We start from the raw sequence: 22,419 nt of genomic DNA on the forward strand, positions 1-22,419 counted from the left end.
ATTTCCATCTCAAGAGTGCCATTCTTGTACTATTTCTTAAATGATTGCTATTGATGTAAGATGATTACTATTGATGCAATATTATTACTATTGATGTAAGATGATTGCTATTGATGTAAGATGATTACTATTGATGCAATATTATTACTATTGATGTTATATGATTACTATTGATGCAATATTATTACTATTGATGTTATATATGATACTATTGATGTATTATTATTACTATTGATGTTACATTATTACTATTGATGTCATATGATTACTATTGATGCAATATGATCACTATTGATGCAATATGATCACTATTGATGCAATATGATCACTACTGATGTAATATTACTATTGATGTAATATTATTACAATTGATGTTATATTATTACTATTGATGCAATATGATTACTATTGATGCAATATGATTAATATTGATGTTGTATGATTACTATCGATGTTATATGATTACTATTGATGTTATATGATTACTATTGATGTTATATGATAACTATTACACAAAGTTGACTGTGGTCTCACCTCAGTTGGGGTCTCTGTGTATTCCTTGATTCTCTCAACGGCCACAATGTTCGTCTCCAGCTCGCACGTCATCCTCACCATCCAGTTTAGGGTCTGTGTCACCTGTGTACATAACAATAATAGCCCATACAATATGCTGGTGCATACTGAAGTCAGAATGTGTAATGGGTCATGGCCTTTACAACATAGTAGTATGTGTGTTGAAACAAAATGAGGTTTCTAAGCATAAGAAAAACATGTCATGTTACTTCTTGAGCAGTTTACCCTGAACCACTATGCCCTGAACCACTATGCCCTGAACCACTATGCCCTGAACCGCCATGTCCTGAACTGCCATGTCCTGAACTGCCATGTCCTGAACAGCTATGCTCTGAGCTGCTATGCCTTGAACTGCTATGTCCTGAGCAGCTATGCCCTGAACAGCTATGCTCTGAGCTGCTATGCCCTGAACTGCTATGCTCTGAGCTGCCATGTCCTGAGCTGCCATGCCCTGAACAGCTATGCTCTGAGCTGCTATGCCCTGAACTGCTATGCTCTGAGCTGCTATGCCCTGAACTGCTATGCCTTGAACTGCTATGTCCTGAACTGCTATGCCCAAAAATGGATATGTTCTGTACAGCCATGCTCAGTGCTGCCATGCCCTGAAATGATATGGCTGAGATTCTATGCCCTGGCCTGCTAGTCCTCAACACCTATGCCCTGAGTAGCTATGTCCTGAGCAGCTATGCCCTGAGCAGCGATGTTTGAGCTATGCCCTGACCTGCTATGCCCTGAGCTGCTATGCCCTGAGCCTCTATGCCCTGAGCAGCTATGCCCTGAGCAGCGATGCTTTGAGCTATGCCCTGAGCCTTTATGCCCTGAGCTGCTATGCCCTGAGCAGCTATGCCCTGAGCAGCTATACCCTGAGCAGCTATGCCCTGAGCAGCGATGCTTTGAGCTATACCCTGAGCAGCTATGCCCTGAGCAGCTATACCCTGAGCAGCTATGCCCTGAGCGGCGATGCTTTGAGCTATGCCCTGACCTGCTATGCCCTGAGCAGCTATACCCTGAGCAGCTATGCCCTGAGCAGCTATGCCCTGAGCAGCGATGCTTTGAGCTATTCCCTGACCTGCTATGCCCTGAGCAGCTATACCCTGAGCAGCTATGTCCTGAGCAGCTATACCCTGAGCAGCTATGTCCTGAGCAGCTATGTCCTGAGCAATTATGCCCTGATCTGCTTTGCCCTGAGCTAATATGTCCTGAGCAGCTATGCCTTGAAAAGCTATGCTCTGAGCTGCTATGCCCTTAGCAGCTATCCCGAGCACTCAACAGCTTGCCCTGAGCTGCTATGCCCGAAAACGGATATGTTCTGTGCAGCTATGCTCTGTGCTGCCATGCCCTGAAATGATATGGCTGAGATTCTATGCCCTGGCCTGCTATGTCCTCAACAGCTATGCCCTGAGATGCTATGCCCTGAGACAGTGTTAAAAGTCTTGCTACAATTGGTTGTTCTGCAGTACTTACATTCATGGCATACGAGATCGACAGTCCAACAATACCCGGGTTGAGACTGTCCCGACCCAGAACAGCAAACAGCGATGCAAAGAAGATGATACAGTTGCCCACAAACTCCAGGCGAATTGCAAGCCATCTGTCAGAAGAACAGCAGTCTCACATTACGTTACTCAGTCAAACCTCATCGTCCAATGATAATAACTAAACAAGGGAATGCTTACCTTAGAGACTAGACCGCTGGGATTCTTAATTAAACTATTTGGCTGAAATAAGCACCATTAATAGTGTACTCTTGTCCCAGGTAATAAAATGAACACTTTCCAAGACACATTAATGACGACATAAATCACTATCGTCAAGGAGAGAAAAAACTGAATGTGAATTGTTTCAATATTGAGAGTCAAATCTAGCCACACAAAAACATGTTCTTTTTGTTTGGTTTGTTGTTTAACGCCGCACTCAGCAATATTCAAGCTATATGACAGCGGTCTGTAAATAATCGAGTCTGGACCAGACAATCCAGTGATTAATATCATGAGCATCGATCCACATAATTGGGATCGATGACATGCATCAACCAAGTCAGCGAGCCTGACCACCCGATCCCGTTCGTAGCCTCTTACGACAAGCATAGTTGCCTTTTACGGCAAGCATGGGTTGCTGGAGACCTATTCTACCCAGGATCTTCACGGGTCACAAAAACATGGTTGATGGCCTAAGCACAACCATACTGTCAGGGCACACACTATCAGTGACATTGTTCACTGTAACCACCCAAACACAACTGGACTCTTGCAGCAAGCGGTACACCAACACATTACTAGGGTTAGTATTGTAATAACCATATGGCTGTCACCACGAAGGTTAATCACAAGTCCTCATGTGGAGAATCAAACCCAGGCATCACACCAATCATTGGTTCAATAGTGTTCTGTGCAAAGAAGGGGGGGGGGGAATCATAATTCAGTGCTGACAATATGAGTACATTGTTTCCAGCAAAAGAAACTAACATTTTTAGTCTACTAGTCCTTATAATGATAACAAAAAGCAAAACCCTTAAAAATGGCAAATTCAATTAGTCTTTATGATACTTACTATTGGGCAGTTTGGCAAGGACTATAGGACTAGTGCCAATTTTTATCGCTAGTTTCACATCTCACCTGTTGGAGACGATACTCGGGTAATAGGAAATCTGGTTCTCATCCACTTTATTTTGGGATTCGTGTATGAAGCAACTCTGCCGTCCGAAGGCTCGGATGGTCACAGCTCCTGTGATCGTCTCCCCGAAGTGGGAGTAGATGGGGGAACGGCTAACTGACTCCAAGCGCTTCAGTTGCCGGGACGATGCCACATAAAATCTCTGAGGTCGAAACACACATGTATAATGACTTACAGTGATAGACATCCAATTTAAGTTACAATAATAATTATTCTCAGAATACGATTCATTTTTTGAGAGTAACCACTTAAAACACATATTCTTCAATTGCTTGAATTTAAAAAATAACAACCTCTTTGAATAACGGCTAGAATTCCACAATCAATATAAATATTTATGCAGTAACAAATCAACTAATTCACACACTAAACATTTTGAAAAGACAATGAAAAGATGATTGCAGTCTGCAGTTTATAAGAATAACGGCAAGCTCTGGTAATTGTTCAAAATTACTTATCAAAACCATATGACAAAGGAAAATGTTTGTTAAGTCTTTATAAGACTAGTTGGATGTGTTAGTAAAAGGTGCAGTAGATCTGCAGATAAGGCAATATACAAAAAGGCTGGAATATACAGAAAACAAGCAGCAGCTACAGAAGCAAGTTGTTCATTCACCATGGAAGGCCAGCAAGAGACTATGGAAGCACAAGGAAATACCCAGTGATACATGAAGGCTGATATACAACATGCAACACAGAGGTCTTCTCATCTATCAACACTCCGTAACCTCAAACTAATTTGACTTTCTGAAGCTGACACCATGACAACATGACACCGACCATGATGGACAAGGTCACAACACATCGAAACACAATCAACAACAATGGTGTCTGTATTACAGCAACAGGGTTGTAGGGTTGTGGACTTATTGTTACGCTTGTATTGTTTCGCTAGATGTTTTTAACGCATTTATCCTGAACCATGTACACAATAAATAAATTCTTCAACCAAGTTCAGTCACACCTATCACGATCTTTGTGAGTACACGCATCTCACCAATTGCTTCAGAAACAATTCCGAAAGATCAAAATGGCTGTGAAGCTGCTCATCCATTCAGTCTTGTAATTCGTTTCACATTGATCTCGTAGAATGCCACTCTGACACAAAGAGTGAAAAAGTATACAGCAAACAAGAGCTGAACTGACACAGATTCTGCATACACAACATGCCTCCAATACCTAAGAGTGAGTGAGTGAGTTTGGTTTTACGCCGCTTTTAGCAATATTCCAGCAATATCACGGCGGGGGACACCAGAAATGGGCTTCACACATTGTACCCATGTCGGGATTTGAACCCAGGTCTTCGGCGTGACGAGCGAACGCTTTAACCACTAGGCTACCCGACCGCCCCCTAATACCTATGAATACATACGTTAGCTTCGCGTTTCAGCCACAGCCTGTTTCCAGCACAAGTAAAACTAACACGTATTCTGACCAATCAGCACACAGGTTACATCCTGTGATTTGTCTAGGACCCTCAACTAAGTGCAACTAAGTGCCCCTGCCAGGCAAATTGGGAAAAAATTGTTAATCTTTTCAATTTTTTTAAAAACTTTTTAACTTTCTTAAATTGAGATGTCTGCTAACATTGAATACTGAGATTATATTCACTGCAATAATATAGAACTATGCATTAAAGCAGCTTCCTTTTGGTCCTGTTATCAGTGAAATTCAAGTCACCGTGACCAAGCCATAACACTAGTTACTAGTTGTATTGATATTATCATGAGGGGGGCCGAATATTGGCCTCTGAGCAGGAGTAGAGGTGAGGTGAAATGGGGTTTAACGTCGGGTCCAAGATTATTGCACTTATATAGCGACGTGCATGTATGTGTGTGTGTTTGTGTGGCTGCTTGTACTAATCCAGACTGATGCCGATTTATAGTGCTAGCTCACTGAGATACCATGCCGCAGTTTAACATGAATACCCCACTCAGACACAGTATACTGACTCCGAGCGGACCAGTCCTTGTTTTAGCCTCTTAATGCCGAGCGCCAGACAGGGTAACAACAAGTACCATCTTTTAGAGTCTTTGGGTATGACGCGGTCAGGGATCGAACCCCGGACCTTCCGCTCTCCAGGCGGATGCTCTACCACTAGGCTACGGAGGCGGTCGAGCAGGTCTAGACACATGCCTTGAGTGCCTCAGCCTTGCGGCCATCAGCTCTTCACATTGTCTCATGATCAGGCAACGGCATAGTTTAAATAATGTTCCTGCACAGAAAAGGTCCCGCTTGACTTCTGCGAGTCATAAGCGACCTCATTTTAATAGTTGACCAAAAATTGACACACGTCATTCTAACACCGCGAAGTGGCTGCATGTATGTATGGGTGATGGAGGAACGTAGTGTGTACAAACATATAAAGTACTGACAACGACAAGAACAAACACACCAAGCTTGAGGGACCTTGTTAGTACGAACGAACACAGAAAGTAACAACTGGTAACAATACGCCAAATACGTATCGAGTACGAGGATGTAATTCAATGAATAATTTTATCTATCCCTAAAACATATCGGCAAAAAATTATCTCTGGGTGGATGATAATTTCAGATTAACAGAAGTGCTTACAAGCATTATGATTGGTGAACAGATGTAATTTTGTTGAAAAGAGATCTTAATTTTCCATTAATGAAGAGTAATACGATTCCGTTAACATAAGTTCCAGATTTCTGGACATGTTCTGTCACCTTGACCTACATAGTCCTGCTATGGAGGATGCCGGCGGAGGCAAGATGCATCATGGGACATCCATGGACTTGGTGCAGAGGGCAACTTCACATTAGATACAGGCTGTGTAGGAGAGTAGAAAATAGACAATGTGGTTTTAAGATGATAAATGCAGTTAGGGAGTGAGTGGCAATCTGTTTATTCATATTTGGCAATCTATAATCTATCTCATTATTTGCTTATATTGTGGATGAACAACACATTGTGTCAATGTGGGGTACCCTGGTGTTTCAGGTGATGAGATGTGGCCTTAACCACACATTGTGCCCCTGTGGGGTACCCTTGTGTTTGGGGGGATGAGATGTGGCCTTAACCACACATTGTGTCCCTGTGGGGTACCCTGGTGTTTGGGGGGATGAGATGTGGCTTTAACCACACATTGTGCCCCTGTGGGGTACCCTGGTGTTTGGGGGGATGAGATGTGGCCTTAACCACACATTGTGCCCCTGTGGGGTACCCTGGTGTTTGGGGGGATGAGATGGGGCCTTAACCACACATTGTGCCCCTGTGGGGTACCCTGGTGTTTGGGGGGATGAGATGTGGCCTTAACCACACATTGTGCCCCTGTGGGGTACCCTTGTGTTTGGGGGGATGAGATGTGGCCTTAACCACACATTGTGTCAATGTGGGGTACCCTGGTGTTTCAGGTGATGAGATGTGGCCTTAACCACACATTGTGCCCCTGTGGGGTACCCTTGTATTTGGGGGGATGAGATGTGGCCTTAACCACACATTGTGCCCCTGTGGGGTACCCTTGTATTTGGGGGGATGAGATGTGGCTTTAACCACACATTGTGCCCCTGTGGGGTACCCTGGTGTTTGGGGGGGATGAGATGTGGCCTTAACCACACATTGTGCCCCTGTGGGGTACCCTGGTGTTTGGGGGGATGAGATGGGGCCTTAACCACACATTGTGTCCCTGTGGGGTACCCTTGTATTTGGGGGGATGAGATGTGGCTTTAACCACACATTGTGCCCCTGTGGGGTACCCTTGTATTTGGGGGGATGAGATGTGGCCATAACCACACATTGTGCCCCTGTGGGGTACCCTGGTGTTTGGGGGGATGAGATGTGGCCTTAACCACACATTGTGCCCCTGTGGGGTACCCTGGTGTTTGGGGGGATGAGATGGGGCCTTAACCACACATTGTGCCCCTGTGGGGTACCCTTGTATTTGGGGGGATGAGTGGACACCTTAACCACGAAACAGTGCAACCCATAACCCACAAGACACTAAACATGGAGATTGGCATCGTTATTTCTGTGTATGCAGCGTGTGGCAAGAAATGTCAGCATATTATATACATGTACACAGATACACTTAGTGTACTCAGCAAACTACATGTAACATTTTACAGGTTATTCAATCTAATAACTGAAGTGAAGTGAAGTAATTGTTAGAAAATACGCAAACAAAAAACAAAATGAAAAGCAAAGAAAATGTGAACAAGACCAAAAAAAATATGAATAAGCCATGCACAAATAATAAAAACACAACAACCATGCACCATGGCATTAAAACAAATGTACAAACTCAATCAAAAATGCAACCATAATGATTAGAGAAGCCACCTTAAACAATCGAAACTACTTTCCATACAACCAATTACCTGTACAAAGTAATAGAGAAACATCAGAGGGACGATGACAACGAGAAACAGCGGGGTGCTGATGGATATGACCACCAGGGTGCTGAACACGTGCAGAAGGCAGTACAGCCACATGTGGACAACCGAGGGGATCGTCACGTCAATGCCGTCCACGTCTTTGCTGAATCGGTTCACAATTCGACCCAGTGGGGTGGTATCAAAGAAGCTCATGGGTGATTTCAAGATGTTCTTTAGGAAACTCAAATGCAGAATTTTGGATGCATCTCTTGCCCCAATTGTACGAATCAGTGTTCCAAAAAATATGAAGAGACCTGCAGAAATTAAAGATGGAGGCAATGTTAACAGAGTAATGTCTTATGTTCACAGGTCCAATAATCTTTTCTTTATTTGTTGAACTGTACTCAGCAATGGTAAATAATTGAGTTAAGGACCAAGCAACACAGTCATTGACATCATGAGCATCAATCCACATCATTGGGTATGATGACACACTATCGACTAAATCACCAGGCTGAGCACCTGATCCTATGAGTCCCCTGTTACAACAAACATAGATTGCCGGGATGTATTCTAACCAGCAATTCCCATGGATCTGTTAAGCTGCCTCTTACGACCAGCATAGGTTGCTTGGGACCAATTCTAACCTAAAGTCCCCATGGATACGTAAGTCACCTCTTACGACCAGTATAGGTTGCTTGGGACCAATTCTAACCTAGAGTCCCCATGGATACGTAAGTCACCTCTTACGACTAGTATAGGTTGCTTGGGACCAATTCTAACCTAAAGTCCCCATGGATACGTAAGTCACCTCTTACGACCAGTATAGGTTGCTTGGGACCAATTCTAACCTAGAGCCCCCATGGATACGTAAGTCACCTCTTACGACCAGTATAGGTTGCTTGGGACCAATTCAAACCTAGAGCCCCCATGGATACGTAAGTCACCTCTTACAACCAGTATAGGTTGCTTGGGGCCAATTCTAACCTAGAGCACCCATGGATACGTTAAGCTGCCTCTTACGACCAGTATAGGTAGCTTGGGACCAATTCTAACCTAAAGTCCCCATGGATACGTAAGTCACCTCTTACAACCAGTATAGGTTGCTTGGGACCAATTCTAACCTACAGCCCCCATGGATACGTTAAGCTGCCTCTTACAACCAGTATAGGTAGCTTGGGACCAATTCTAACCTAAAGTCCCCATGGATACGTAAGTCACCTCTTACGACCAGCATAGGTTGCTTGGGACCTATTCTAACCTAGAGTTCCCATGGATACGTAAGTCAACTCTTACGACTAGCATAGGTTGCTTGGGACCTATTCTAACCTAGAGTTCCCATGGATACGTAAGTCACCTCTTACGACTAGCATAGGTTGCTTGGGACCTATTCTAACCTAGAGTCCCCATGGATAAGTTAGATGATATGGACATATTCTTATTGTCAGCATATGCTGATGTTTATTGGAATTCACAAAGAGACTCGGATCACACAATGATATGAAGGAACATTCAGGAGGTCTTATGACCTGTGTTCCAAATATTGAGCAAATGTCTAAACTATGCAAGGACCAAGTACTTGTGTGACATGTTGAAACAGTCACGAGTTCTTAGGAATGAAAAATATCCAAAGCTAACAGGTGCAGTACAAATATAACTAGCCATAAATATTACCCACACTATTACCGGTAACAAATTTCTTATTGACCTTGGATGATCTTGATCTTTGAAAGGCATGTCATTGACACTTATGAAGTCGGATGAAGTCTTTGCCTGTAGACGTCATGATGCATTAGAATCTGATGCAACTTGTTTCACAAACATAATGTTACCTTGACCTTACACTGACCTTAAAACTTTTCAAAGCAGGACCTATCCTTGACAAGAAATATACAAAGTTTCATGGTACTATTTGAGAAAGTGTAACCACAAACATCGTGCAACTTATGTCTTGTGACTTATCCTGTGACCTTGACCTCATGCCCAAACAGAATTCCCAAGGTTATAAAGCTTTTAAGGTGCTTTGAACAGTATTTAATTTATATCACTGTACATCACCTTAATGTGGAAGAAAACCTGAAATGATGCAGGATGCCATTTCAGGGTTGGTTGGTTGGTTCGTTGTTTAACGCCGCACTCAGCAATATTCCAGCTATATCACGGCAGTCTGTAAATAATCAAGTCTGGACCAGACAATCCAGTGATTAATATCATGAGCATCGATCCACGCAATTGGGATCTATGACCTGCAATTCGCCTCTTACAACAAGCATAGTCGCTTTTTATGGCAAGCATGGGTTGCTCAAGACCTATTCTACCCCGGATCTTCACGGGTAGCATTTCAGGGAAACCCATGAACGTGAGTATGCTGCTGTCGAACAATATATCATGATCAGGACAAAAATAGGATTTGAACCACAATCACAGGATTCTGGCATGCTGAATAAGAGTTGCACAGCAATAGGCTTAAGATGATTGGGCCAGTGTTGCCCGAGGTGTGGTGGATGTGCACAAGGAACTACAAATGTTGCTCATGGCAGCATCTAAGCAACGTATATTATTGCTGATATCAAGCAGAGAAGCTTAAAATGATAAAGTCATTGATATGAAAAAACAAAGTGAATTGACTGCATGCTAACTGCTTACATTCATATAGATATCATGTTTTGTTATAGATAAATGTTTTATCCGAATGTGGTGAAAATACTATAAAAAGCTAAATACTATTAATTATTACATTTACCGTATTCGACGTAATAAGTGCCCCGTTCTAATAAGCGCCCATGGCGATATTTGCTAATATACTGACAAGTGAACAATCCCAATTAGCACCCCTTCCGATTGATCAATGTACACAAGATTTATTTATTCACGTATAATACGCACTCGTGTGTTATATGCACCATTAATAGTGGGCAATTAAATTCTGGAATAATATATCTGTTGTATATAAATATTTCATTCTGTCAGCATAAACCACGAAATTTATCTTTCAACTCTTTTTTACACCAAAAATATATTCTAATATGACAGTCTTTTTCCTGAAGGACAGTGAGATAAAATAAGTAATTTTTCATAAATACCGATCTCACATTTTGAATATTAGTTTCCACTGTAATACCTTCGTTAAAGCTGCTGTTTTGTAGGTTGTTATTGTGATTTAAAACCTCTGATTTACCACGGCAGCATTCATAATAAAGCTTTCAATTTGTCAAAACATTTTACAACCATAATCTTGATTACAAATATTGCCTATTCCTCATTTTCATCTTGTATTTTCTCCACATCCTTCAGACAGAGCTTTTCACATTTCACAACTTCAGAAGTGTTAAGCATTATGTTTAGTAGTCGTGATACTGAATTCATAAAAGAAGCCCCTGGTTACAAAGGCATGGGTTAGGAAAAGAATGAGCACCAGTCAAGCGCAGTATTTACAAGAATAAAGTCTTTCACCCTAAACATTTTCCTTTGTCAGATGTTCGTTCCCCAAGAACTCATAGATTCATAAATGACCATGAACAATATAATCCCCCCAAACAGTTTCCGTTACCACAATAAGGAAACACAAGCATCCTCGGGCTCCAAGTTAGTCAAAAACATAGGCAATAATATCCGATTTTACACAATCTAACCCAAAGTGACCGGACACAAGGGAGTAATTACTGGATCCATCAATGTAATGTCCAACCTACAACACCGAGACAGCTCTAGCTAGTGTTACAGCCCAACCAACCAGCCCTGCAATCATCTTGACTCAACATGTTGACCACATGCACATATAACTCTGTCCTACCTGGATGGGGACATAGACAATGACAAGGACTGGGATGGCCACAGCCACGAGGGGTGTCGTGTACAAGATGATGCCACACATTCCAACAGCGCCCAATATGACATTGAACATTGACCTTATTGTGAAGGGCATTACAAGGTCGATCTCAGCAATGTCATCAGAACATCTGTTCATAATTCGGCCGATTGGGGTCTGGTCAAAGTATGAAAGAGGGGTGTTGAGCAGAGACACGATCACTTCATGATGCAGGTTCCGAGAGGCAGCAATTCCCGAAATCTGTGTCGCCAGCGCACATGCCATTATCAGCAGCCCTGGGGAGACAGGAAGATGGGGATAGTGTTTACCTCATACTTCGTCTTATAACAGCCTCGGAAAATGATATTTTACCACAGCAAAGAAACAGTCACACCTCAAAAAATGGTGATGAAATCGGTATGAAGCTGTCAGATCTCACGTGAAATTACCGCACAAACTCATCATGAATAGTTGTCAGCCTGAAGAATACTAGGAAAGCAGCATCACAATGTACTTAAAATAACAAGTGGATCATCATATTCTTGACTTGGTAACTTTAAGCTGAAACAGAACAGTATCAGTGTTCTTGACATGGTCACATTCTGATCCTGAGTGAGTGAATAAGTATGGTTTTATGCCACTTTTAGCAATATTCCAGCAATATCATGGCCGGGGACACCGGAATATGGGGTTCACACATTATACCCATGTGGGGAATCGAACCTGGGTCTTCAGCGTGACGAGCCAACCCTTTAACCACTGGGCTACGCAACCGCCCCCTGATCCTGATCTTCCTGTTGGAAACTTAATCCTTATGAGACATTCTTCAATGAAATCCACCAATAGGTGATGTTTCCTCAAGAGAAGTTGTACAAACTCTTGTCTCTGCTCCGGCCATAATGGATGTGTGAGCAAGAGATAATGAGTGAGATCTAGCAGTCTCGATCCGCACTGCAGCCATATCACAACGGGACACCACAGATACTTTGGGTGCTACATCAACTGGTGTAAGCAAATCAAATATCATCAGTATCCACAGACTCTAAATCCTGGTGAGGGAAAGCATATGTTCGCATATCAGACAAGGAGCTACTGGTCTATCACTTTGTATCAGGAAAGAGGTTTTAGCAACATATCTCAAATTTCAAATTTCTACTGACCAAGTTTTTTATCACCCGTTCGTTTACCTGAATTCACGGGAGGGGTACAGTGTAATTTTTTTTTCTGCGCATAATATTCGAAAAAAATAAAATAAAAAATACTGAATCCACTAGAGGGGGGTGCGCATTATACTCGGGTGTGCACTGTTCTCAAGAAAATATGTACACATCCACCATAGCAGATTCTAACACACCTGTTAGGGAGAAACCCATCTGAGATAACTTGTATCAAACATGTCTGAAATTGAATTCCAGGTCACTGATTGGCTACTCCATGGTGATGACCAAAGGTCAGAGATTAAATGGTTGGCCACTTTCCTGATTATAAGTCTCTCGTGCTTCAGTCTAAATTCACCAAAATCAGTGTTGAAACATTATGGACTTAGGGTGCATAATAATCTTCTTTGATTATCCATTATCAACATTGCTTTATAGTCCACAGATATAAATGAAACATTTTTGTGGAAGGTCACACTAAGTATGATAAGTATGGCTGAAAAAAAGAAAAGAAATGGTTCTCAAGCAATGACTTCTGAAAATAAACTGCCGGAGGGCAGTGGGTTTGTTGTTTTTTGGCTTATTCAAACTAGATTTTTAGGATGTGTAAGAAACAGATTACTGCAACTCGTAAGAAAAATTGCATTTGACAGCCACTCGTGTAGTAATCTCTAGTTACACGATACATTCTGTGATTCTAGGGCTTAATAACCATTGGCAGCTTTAGGCATAGACAGGGATAGAAGCTATGAAATGAATGCATAAATATACACACAGATAACGTGCATGAGTGAGTGAGTTGGGTTTATTGAGCTCAAGGAAGAGAGATTAGTGATGTCATTTAATTGTAATGTCATGGTAGCTCATGGCATCACAATGGTCTGGAAAGCAATATATCCAAAGACAAAGCCAGTTTTGGAGGACAAGTCTTGGTATAACAACACAATGTTTCATTAGAAGTGAGTCAGTGAGCTGGGATACATACTAGCGTTATTACTGATTTAATGCATGAAGCAGCTGTAGACTGTCTAGCGCGGGGACTGAGGAGGGCGCCACACTTCCCACAACCATACATGTATGTCAGCCATTGGGAGAGGTGTACACTGATGCCTGCATATAGCACTGTCAGCACCAAGGTATATCTGTTGTGTCGGGTTGGCAGTGAGTGAGTGAGTGAGTATGGTTTTACGCCGCTTTTAGCAATATTCCAGCAATATCACGGCGGGGGACACCAGAAATGGGCTTTACACATTGTACCCATGTCGGGAATCGAAGCCGGGTCTTCGGCGTGACGAGCGAACGCTTTAACCACTAGGCTACCCAACCGCCCCCGGGTTGACATTGAGTTGAGGAGTAATAAATCTTCCATAACTGTTGTTGCAATATTAGACATATCAGGGGATTTTGAAGATTGGCTTCACTCATTGTACCATATTAGGATCAAACCCAGTCCGGCTTTACGATAGAACACCTGACCAAGTCAATCAAAAAGCCTGTGAATAGACTGTTGTTCAATTCACACAGCGTATAAATCTGTGAAATGCCATCAGCTGATTGTTGGCCATCACAGTATAAAATTCTTGATCACACACGATTTTGATTAAATCACAGAGATTTTCAGACTGTTGAACTCCAAAGTCACATTTTTAAAGTAAATTATCCCAATTTCGAACAACTGGAAAGTGTGTGAATCTTACAAAATGCAGCCTGAGACTAAGGCCAGAGTCTGGTAAAATTCTGTTTGGTCTAGTTTCAACAGCTAACAAAGGTCCATACGGTTACATTACCAAGTACAAAAAATTATGCTGAAAGCAAAGTTCAGGCTCATGGACTCAAAAGTTTTTGGCAAAGACCGAAAATAAAGTTAATCATGTCACAATATTCTCCATTGAACTATCAATCCAAGTGCAAAATCAAAGTGAACTTGAAGAGTTCAAAATTGGCAGTCTATCAATGTAAACCTCTCAGCCAATCACTGACACCTCATGTCACCTGACCTGCACTATCGTGTAGAGGAACATGAGAGGAACCATCACACAGAGGAACAATGGTGTCGTCGTGCTGATTATAATAATGACTGCCAATACAGCAATGATTCTGGTGACGAGGTCAGAGGTCGTTGGTGCCAGTAAAATGTCTACAACATCCACATCCTTTGCAAAACGATTGAGAACACGCCCGAGCGGAGTAGTATCAAAGAATGACATTGGGGAGGAGAATACATTGTCCAGCATAGCACTATGCAGTGTCTGCCCAGCGCGGATATGGCCAAGGTAAAGCCCTACGCTTGCTATAAGAACGGCGACACCTGAAACATAACATGGTACTGTCATGTTGTAAACCTTAAAATGTCACCTGGGACGCCTGGCATAGCTGCCTAATTTCCCAAACTAAAACAAGAGTCATCAGAAGATGACTAACCCCCGGCCCCCAAATATTCGAAAGCACAAATCATCTGACTGTCACATTAAGTCCATCTTGATGAGAGTATTTCTCTCTAATCTGTCTGTCCGTATACAAGAGTAGTTATTGAGCTATCAAAACAATACCATGGAATTGGGATTCAGAACTTTGTATTTCTATGTCAGGTACACACCAATATGAACAGTCAAAATCAAAGTTGTTGACATGGAAATCAAGAAAAATTAAAATCTGCAAATAACAAAAGACACCATCATCAGGATCTGTTTGATATATCTGCCAAGTTTTGTTGATGAACGGTTTTCGAGTTACTCTCCATAAACCAAAAACAAGTGAAACTAGCAATTGTGTCCTTGTCCAACTTCTTTCCATAAAGATTTGTAATGAAAAAAAATTTTAATTACAAAAAAGCAAAAGGCACCACTTCAGCCCGTGACTGATACATTTTTCAAGTTTCGATCAAACATACTGAATGGTTTTCGAATTCTGCCCCAGAAACAAACCCCATCCCAAATCGAGTCTATGTCCAACTTCTTTCCATATAAATTTTTAAAAATACAAATTCGAAAAATCCCAAAATATCAAAAGGCACCACTTCAGTATGTGACTGATAGATTTGCCAAGTTTCGACCAAATGCACTGAATGGTTTTCGAGTTCTGCCCCGGAAAAGGAAATGATTACGGACAGACAGACAGACAGGCGGACGGACGGACAGACAGACAGACTGGCTGATCGCTATATCCCCCTGCATTATATGCCGGGGGAATAATTAGTATTTTGTTAGAATCTTCTGTGTTCGAGACATCAAAGACTGATGATATGTACCATACAACCATTGGATTCCGCAACTCAGTTAATAATTTTATAGCTTATTTTCTATTTCGACTACAGCAACTTCCGTAATAAAAGTGGGCTGTCATAATTGGACAGATTGGCTTATCATTTATATGAATTAAAGAGGAAATTGTATTTTCGTATATGAGTTGCATATTTGTAACAAATATACGAAAAATTCAGGACAGATTCAGGACCCAGGAGATATTGCTTGACCTCACCCAGGACACATTCCTTGACCTCACCCAGGAGATATTCCTTGACCTCACCCAGGAGAAATTGCTTGACCACACCCAGGACACATTGCTTGACCTCTCCCAGGAGATATTGCTTGACCTCACCCAGGACACATTGCTTGACCTCACCCAGGATGATATTGCTTGACCTCACCCAGGAGATATTGCTTGACCTCACCCAGGAGATATTGCTTGACCTCACCCAGGACACATTGCTTGACCTCACCCAGGACACATTGCTTGACCTCACCCTGGAGATATTGCTTGACCTCACCCAGGAGATATTGCTTGACATCACCCAGGACACATTGCTTGACCCAGTCAGGACATATTGCTTGACATCACCCAGGAGATATTGCTTGACCTCACCCAGGAGATATTGCTTGACCTCACCAAGGAGATATTGCTTGACCTCACCCAGGAGATATTGCTTGACCTCACCCAGGACACATTGCTTGACCTCACCCAGGACACATTGCTTGACCTCACCCTGGAGATATTGCTTGACCTCACCCAGGAGATATTGCTTGACATCACCCAGGACACATTGCTTGACCCAGTCAGGACATATTGCTTGACATCACCCAGGAGATATTGCTTGACCTCACCCAGGAGATATTGCTTGACCTCACCCAGGACACATTGCTTTACCTCACCCAGGACACATTGCTTGACCCAGTCAGGACATAGTGCTTGCCATCACCCAGGAGATATTGCTTGACCTCACCCATTAGATATTGCTTGACCTCACCCAGGACACATTGTTTGACATCACCCAGGACATATTGCTTGACATCACCCAGGACATATTGCATGACATCAACCAGGACATATTGCATGACATCAACCAGGACATATTGCATGACATCACCCAGGACATATTGCATGACATCAACCAGGACATATTGCATGACATCACCCAGGACACATTGCTTGACCCAGTCAGGACATATTGCTTGACATCACCCAGGACATATTGCTTGACATCACCCAGGACATATTGCTTGACCTCACCCAGGACATATTGCTTGACCTCACCCAGGACATATTGCTTGACCCAGTCAGGACATATTGCTTGACCTCACCCAGGAGATATCTCCTGAGGAAGACAGTTTGGAATGATAAATATAACATGACACAATGCTTCTTTGAAGTGACACAGTGAGTTTGAATGGTATTTCAGTTATATCATGGTGTGTCAGCTTGATCTGGGCGGAATGCCCGAACTGATGCAGCAACATGATGAAACCCACAAGCCTGTGCCCCTTCGTGATCTATTATCCTACATCACACCTGGTGTTAACTGTAAACTTTAAACATAACTAGCATTAAATCTGAAGCCGACTTGTGCACAAAGCATAATTAGTGACCTAATGCATGAAGCAGTTATTCACTGTCTAGCACAGGAGGGTGCCACACTTCACACAACTATACATGACAGCCATTGAGAGAGGTGTAAATTGATGCCTGCATATAGCACTGTCAGCATTCAAGGTATATCTGTAGTCCTGTATTGACAGTGAGTGGGTGAGTAATTAATTAGCCATGCCATTTGTTGCAGTATTAGACATATCAGAGGATTTTGAAGATTGACTTCACACATTGTACCCACGTTGGGAATCAAACCAAGTCCTGCTTTACGAAAGAAAACCTGACCACTGAGCTCCCCCACTTATCCCTTGCTATGAGATGTTCGACTAAAGGTTTCAATTAGTCTATTAAAGAGCCTGTGAATAGACTGTTGCTAAATTCACACAGCGGATGAATCTGTAAAACACCAAAAGTGTATATGCTGGGGATTGCTAGTGTATATAAGTTGGGCCAAGTAAAGTCAGGTCGGGTCAGGTCGGGCCGGGCCGGGCCAGCGGGTAATACTAAACCCTTTTGCAATCCTTTTGTGGAATCACTACCTCGTATATTCACATGCATATAAAAATTGAGGTATACATTCCATATTTCATGTTATACGTCATTGTGTTGATAATTAACATAACCAACATGTTTGTATAAATGCTACAATCTGTGACACTATAAAGCGGCATTTAGGTACATTAAATAGTCTTCTTTATATTAAAACCCATTCCATGATGCAGCTGTAAGGTGTAAGTTGATTTAGGTGAGAAACACTGCGGGGGCCATGTTGCGAATATAGAGGAAATAAGGTTTCACTTTGATGAACGAGTCCTTCTTATATACGAATTAAAGTCTACTTCGTTTGGGTAGATTAAAACTTGTTCTGTAGATAACACATTTCATGATACATCATACACCAAATTGGACCAAACACTTGAGATTCCCATCATTGAGATGTGAGAGGAAAATGAAATGGCTTTCTTTAACTTTCTTGCTTACAGGAGCTGAATGCCATATATAATGTCATCTTATCTTCGTATATAGTTAGATACAGCTATGTGGACAGATGAAAATTTATATTACTATAGTTGGAAGTATATGATACAATTCAAATCCTATGTTGTTTACGAATCCTCTTTTACATGTAACCTAGATCAGCCACACACACCAACTGCTCAACTTCCGGATTTCAAGCGATTTACTCACAATAACTTACTTCTGTTGCATGTTTGTGGTTCGTGATGGCTCATTAATGTCATGTGTATATTGTGAATAAATAATATGTAGGTACAATTGTCGATAATAGAGTAAGTGGCCAATAATAACGCTAGCCAGCCTTGGCCCGGCCTGGCCAACTTTTAGGCAACCCTGATTGTTGGTCATCACAGTACAAACTCACTGATCACACAAAAATGATCAGATTTTTAGACTGTTGAACACCAAAGTCATGTTGTAAGAAGAAATTTGACCAATTTCGATCATATGGAAAGTGTGTGAATCTTACAAGGTTAGCTATCACAAACAGGCTAATGACTTCAATTTACACCTCTCAGCCAATCACTGTCATCGGATGTCACCTGACCTGCACTATCATGTAGAGGAACATGAGAGGAATCATCACACAGAGGAACAATGGTGTCGTCGTGCTGATGATAATAATGACTGCCAATACAGCAATGATGCTGGTGATGAGGTAAAATGTCGTTGGTGCCAATAAAATGTCTACAACATCCACATCCTTTGCAAAACGATTGAGAACACGCCCGAGCGGAGTAGTATCAAAGAAGGACATTGGGGAGGAGAATACATTGTCCAGCATAGCACTATGCAGTGTCCGCCCAGCGCGGATATGGCCCAGGTAGAGTGCTACGCTTGCAATAAAGATGGCGACACCTGAAACATAACATGGTTAGGTCATGTGGTAAACCTTGAAATGTCACCTGGCATTCCTTAGCATGATGTGTGGGGAAAGCCTGAAGTGATACAGGTCCTAAATGTTTACCACTTTGGTGAAACCCACGAGTATGGTGAAGACAAACCTAGAAACATCTCAGGGCAAACCAGGATTCAAACCTACAATTATAGGATTCTGGCGTGCACAAGGGACGCACCACAGACAACTGGGTCGCCTGAGCCTTCCACATTCTGTAAGAAACAGAAACCACTGAAACAGGACATCATGCAAAAACACATTAAGATTCATTCTGTTGACGCTGCACTCAGCAATATTCCAGCTGTATGAAGGCAGTTTGTACATAATCAAGTCTGTTTCAGACAACCCGAGTTTGACTGAGTAACATCCCATGCCTTTGTGTACTGATAACACGCATCAACCATGTCACCAAGTCTGACCCTTGATTGCCTCTTGTGGCAAGCCTTGGTTCCTGGGATCAAGCATAACACAGAACATTCACAGATCTCATTATGGTAGATGGAATTGTACCTTGAGAAAATCCCAGAGCTGCATACACGCCTAGCCTCATGTCCCGTTGTGCAGTGTTGGTGTGGTTGAACCTCTCGGCATCATTACTCCAGTCGCTGAGCCAGACGTTGGAGCCGATGCTGGCGGCATTGTACAGGAGGTAGAAGAGAAGGATGATGGCTGACAGGATGGGACCAATAGCCTTGATGTAGGCCATGAACACACCTAACTTCACCTGAAGACAGAGACAGAGGTTATACACACAAGGCAACTTAGAGTGAGTGACTGAGCTGGGTTTATGTCTCTTTGTATGTTTGATGTTTAACACCCCACTCTTTGTATGTTTCATGTTTGACACCCCACTCTTTGTATGTTTCATGTTTAACACCCCACTCTTTGTATGGTTGATGTTTAACACCCCACTCTTTGTATGTTTCATGTTTGACACCCCACTCTTTGTATGGTTGATGTTTAACACCCCACTCTTTGTATGTTTCATGTTTAACACCCCACTCTTTGTATGTTTCATGTTTAACACCCCACTCTTGGTATGTTTCATGTTTAACACCCCACTCTTTGTATGTTTGATGTTTAACACCCCACTCTTTGTATGTTTCATGTTTGACACCCCACTCTTTGTATGTTTGATGTTTAACACCCCACTCTTTGTATGTTTCATGTTTGACACCCCACTCTTTGTATGTTTCATGTTTAACACCCACCTCTTTGTATGTTTCATGTTTAACACCCCACTCTTTGTATGTTTCATGCTTAACACCCCACTCTTTGTATGTTTGATGTTTGACACCCCACTCTTTGTATGTTTCATGTTTAACACCCCACTCTTTGTATGTTTGATGCTTAACACCCCACTCTTTGTATGTTTGATGCTTAACACCCCACTCTTTGTATGTTTCATGTTTAACACCCCACTCTTTGTATGTTTCATGTTTAACACCCCACTCTTTGTATGTTTCATGCTTAACACCCCACTCTTTGTATGTTTCATGTTTAACACCCCACTCTTTGTATGTTTCATGTTTGACACCCCAATCTTTGTATGTTTGATGTTTAACACCTCACTCTTTGTATGTTTGATGTTTGACACCCCACTCTTTGTATGTTTCATGTTTAACACCCCACTCTTTGTATGTTTCATGTTTAACACCCCACTCTTGGTATGTTTCATGTTTAACACCCCACTCTTTGTATGTTTGATGTTTAACACCCCACTCTTTGTATGTTTCATGTTTGACACCCCACTCTTTGTATATTTCATGTTTAACACCCCACTCTTTGTATGTTTCATGTTTAACACCCCACTCTTTGTATGTTTCATGCTTAACACCCCACTCTTTGTATGTTTCATGTTTGACACCCCACTCTTTGTATGTTTCATGTTTAACACCCCACTCTTTGTATGTTTGATGCTTAACACCCCACTCTTTGTATGTTTCATGTTTAACACCCCACTCTTTGTATGTTTCATGTTTAACACCCCACTCTTTGTATGTTTCATGTTTAACACCCCACTCTTTGTATGTTTCATGTTTAACACCCCACTCTTTGTATGTTTGATGTTTGACACCCCACTCTTTGTATGTTTGATGCTTAACACCCACTCTTTGTATGTTTCATGCTTAACACCCCACTCTTTGTATGTTTGATGCTTAACACCCCACTCTTTGTATGTTTTATGTTTAACACCCCACTCTTTGTATGTTTCATGCTTAACGCCCCACTCTTTGTATGTTTGATGCCTAACACCCACTCTTTGTATGTTTCATGTTTAACACCCCACTCTTTGTATGTTTGATGTTTGACACCCCACTCTTTGTATGTTTGATGCTTAACACCCCACTCTTTATATGTTTGATGCTTAACACCCCACTCTTTGTATGTTTCATGTTTAACACCCACCTCTTTGTATGTTTCATGTTTAACACCCCACTCTTTGTATGTTTCATGCTTAACACCCCACTCTTTGTATGTTTGATGTTTGACACCCCACTCTTTGTATGTTTCATGTTTAACACCCCACTCTTTGTATGTTTGATGCTTAACACCCCACTCTTTGTATGTTTGATGCTTAACACCCCACTCTTTGTATGTTTCATGTTTAACACCCCACTCTTTGTATGTTTCATGTTTAACACCCCACTCTTTGTATGTTTCATGCTTAACACCCCACTCTTTGTATGTTTCATGTTTAACACCCCACTCTTTGTATGTTTCATGTTTGACACCCCAATCTTTGTATGTTTGATGTTTAACACCTCACTCTTTGTATGTTTGATGTTTGACACCCCACTCTTTGTATGTTTCATGTTTAACACCCCACTCTTTGTATGTTTCATGTTTAACACCCCACTCTTGGTATGTTTCATGTTTAACACCCCACTCTTTGTATGTTTGATGTTTAACACCCCACTCTTTGTATGTTTCATGTTTGACACCCCACTCTTTGTATGTTTCATGTTTAACACCCATCTCTTTGTATGTTTCATGTTTAACACCCCACTCTTTGTATGTTTCATGTTTAACACCCCACTCAGTTATATTCCAAGTATTGGATGACGGCCTGAAAATAATCACGTCTG

General features: G+C 41.9%; 1 protein-coding gene across 3 annotated transcripts in view; it reads right to left on the minus strand.

The window, feature by feature from the left end:
* LOC124124063 (multidrug resistance-associated protein 1-like) overlaps positions 1 to 22,419 on the minus strand; it is an 81,208-nt gene that overhangs the window by 11,197 nt on the left and 47,592 nt on the right. The window contains exons 22-26 of one of the 3 annotated variants that reach the window (XM_048392366.1): positions 19,841 to 20,054; positions 7,591 to 7,901; positions 3,189 to 3,388; positions 2,038 to 2,164; positions 535 to 636 (exon numbers count right to left, since the gene is read on the minus strand). In XM_048392366.1, the coding sequence (XP_048248323.1) occupies positions 535 to 636; positions 2,038 to 2,164; positions 3,189 to 3,388; positions 7,591 to 7,901; positions 19,841 to 20,054 (954 nt within the window). Of the gene's footprint in view, positions 1 to 534; positions 637 to 2,037; positions 2,165 to 3,188; positions 3,389 to 7,590; positions 7,902 to 11,380; positions 11,692 to 18,979; positions 19,291 to 19,840; positions 20,055 to 22,419 lie in introns of all 3 variants that reach the window. The other 2 variants (XM_048392367.1, XM_048392368.1) reach the window with 2 other exon arrangements.

Source organism: Haliotis rufescens, unplaced genomic scaffold (genome assembly GCF_023055435.1).
Source record: "Haliotis rufescens isolate VD_foot unplaced genomic scaffold, xgHalRufe1.0.p SCAF_11, whole genome shotgun sequence".
Classification (NCBI taxonomy): Eukaryota; Metazoa; Mollusca; class Gastropoda; order Lepetellida; family Haliotidae; genus Haliotis; species Haliotis rufescens.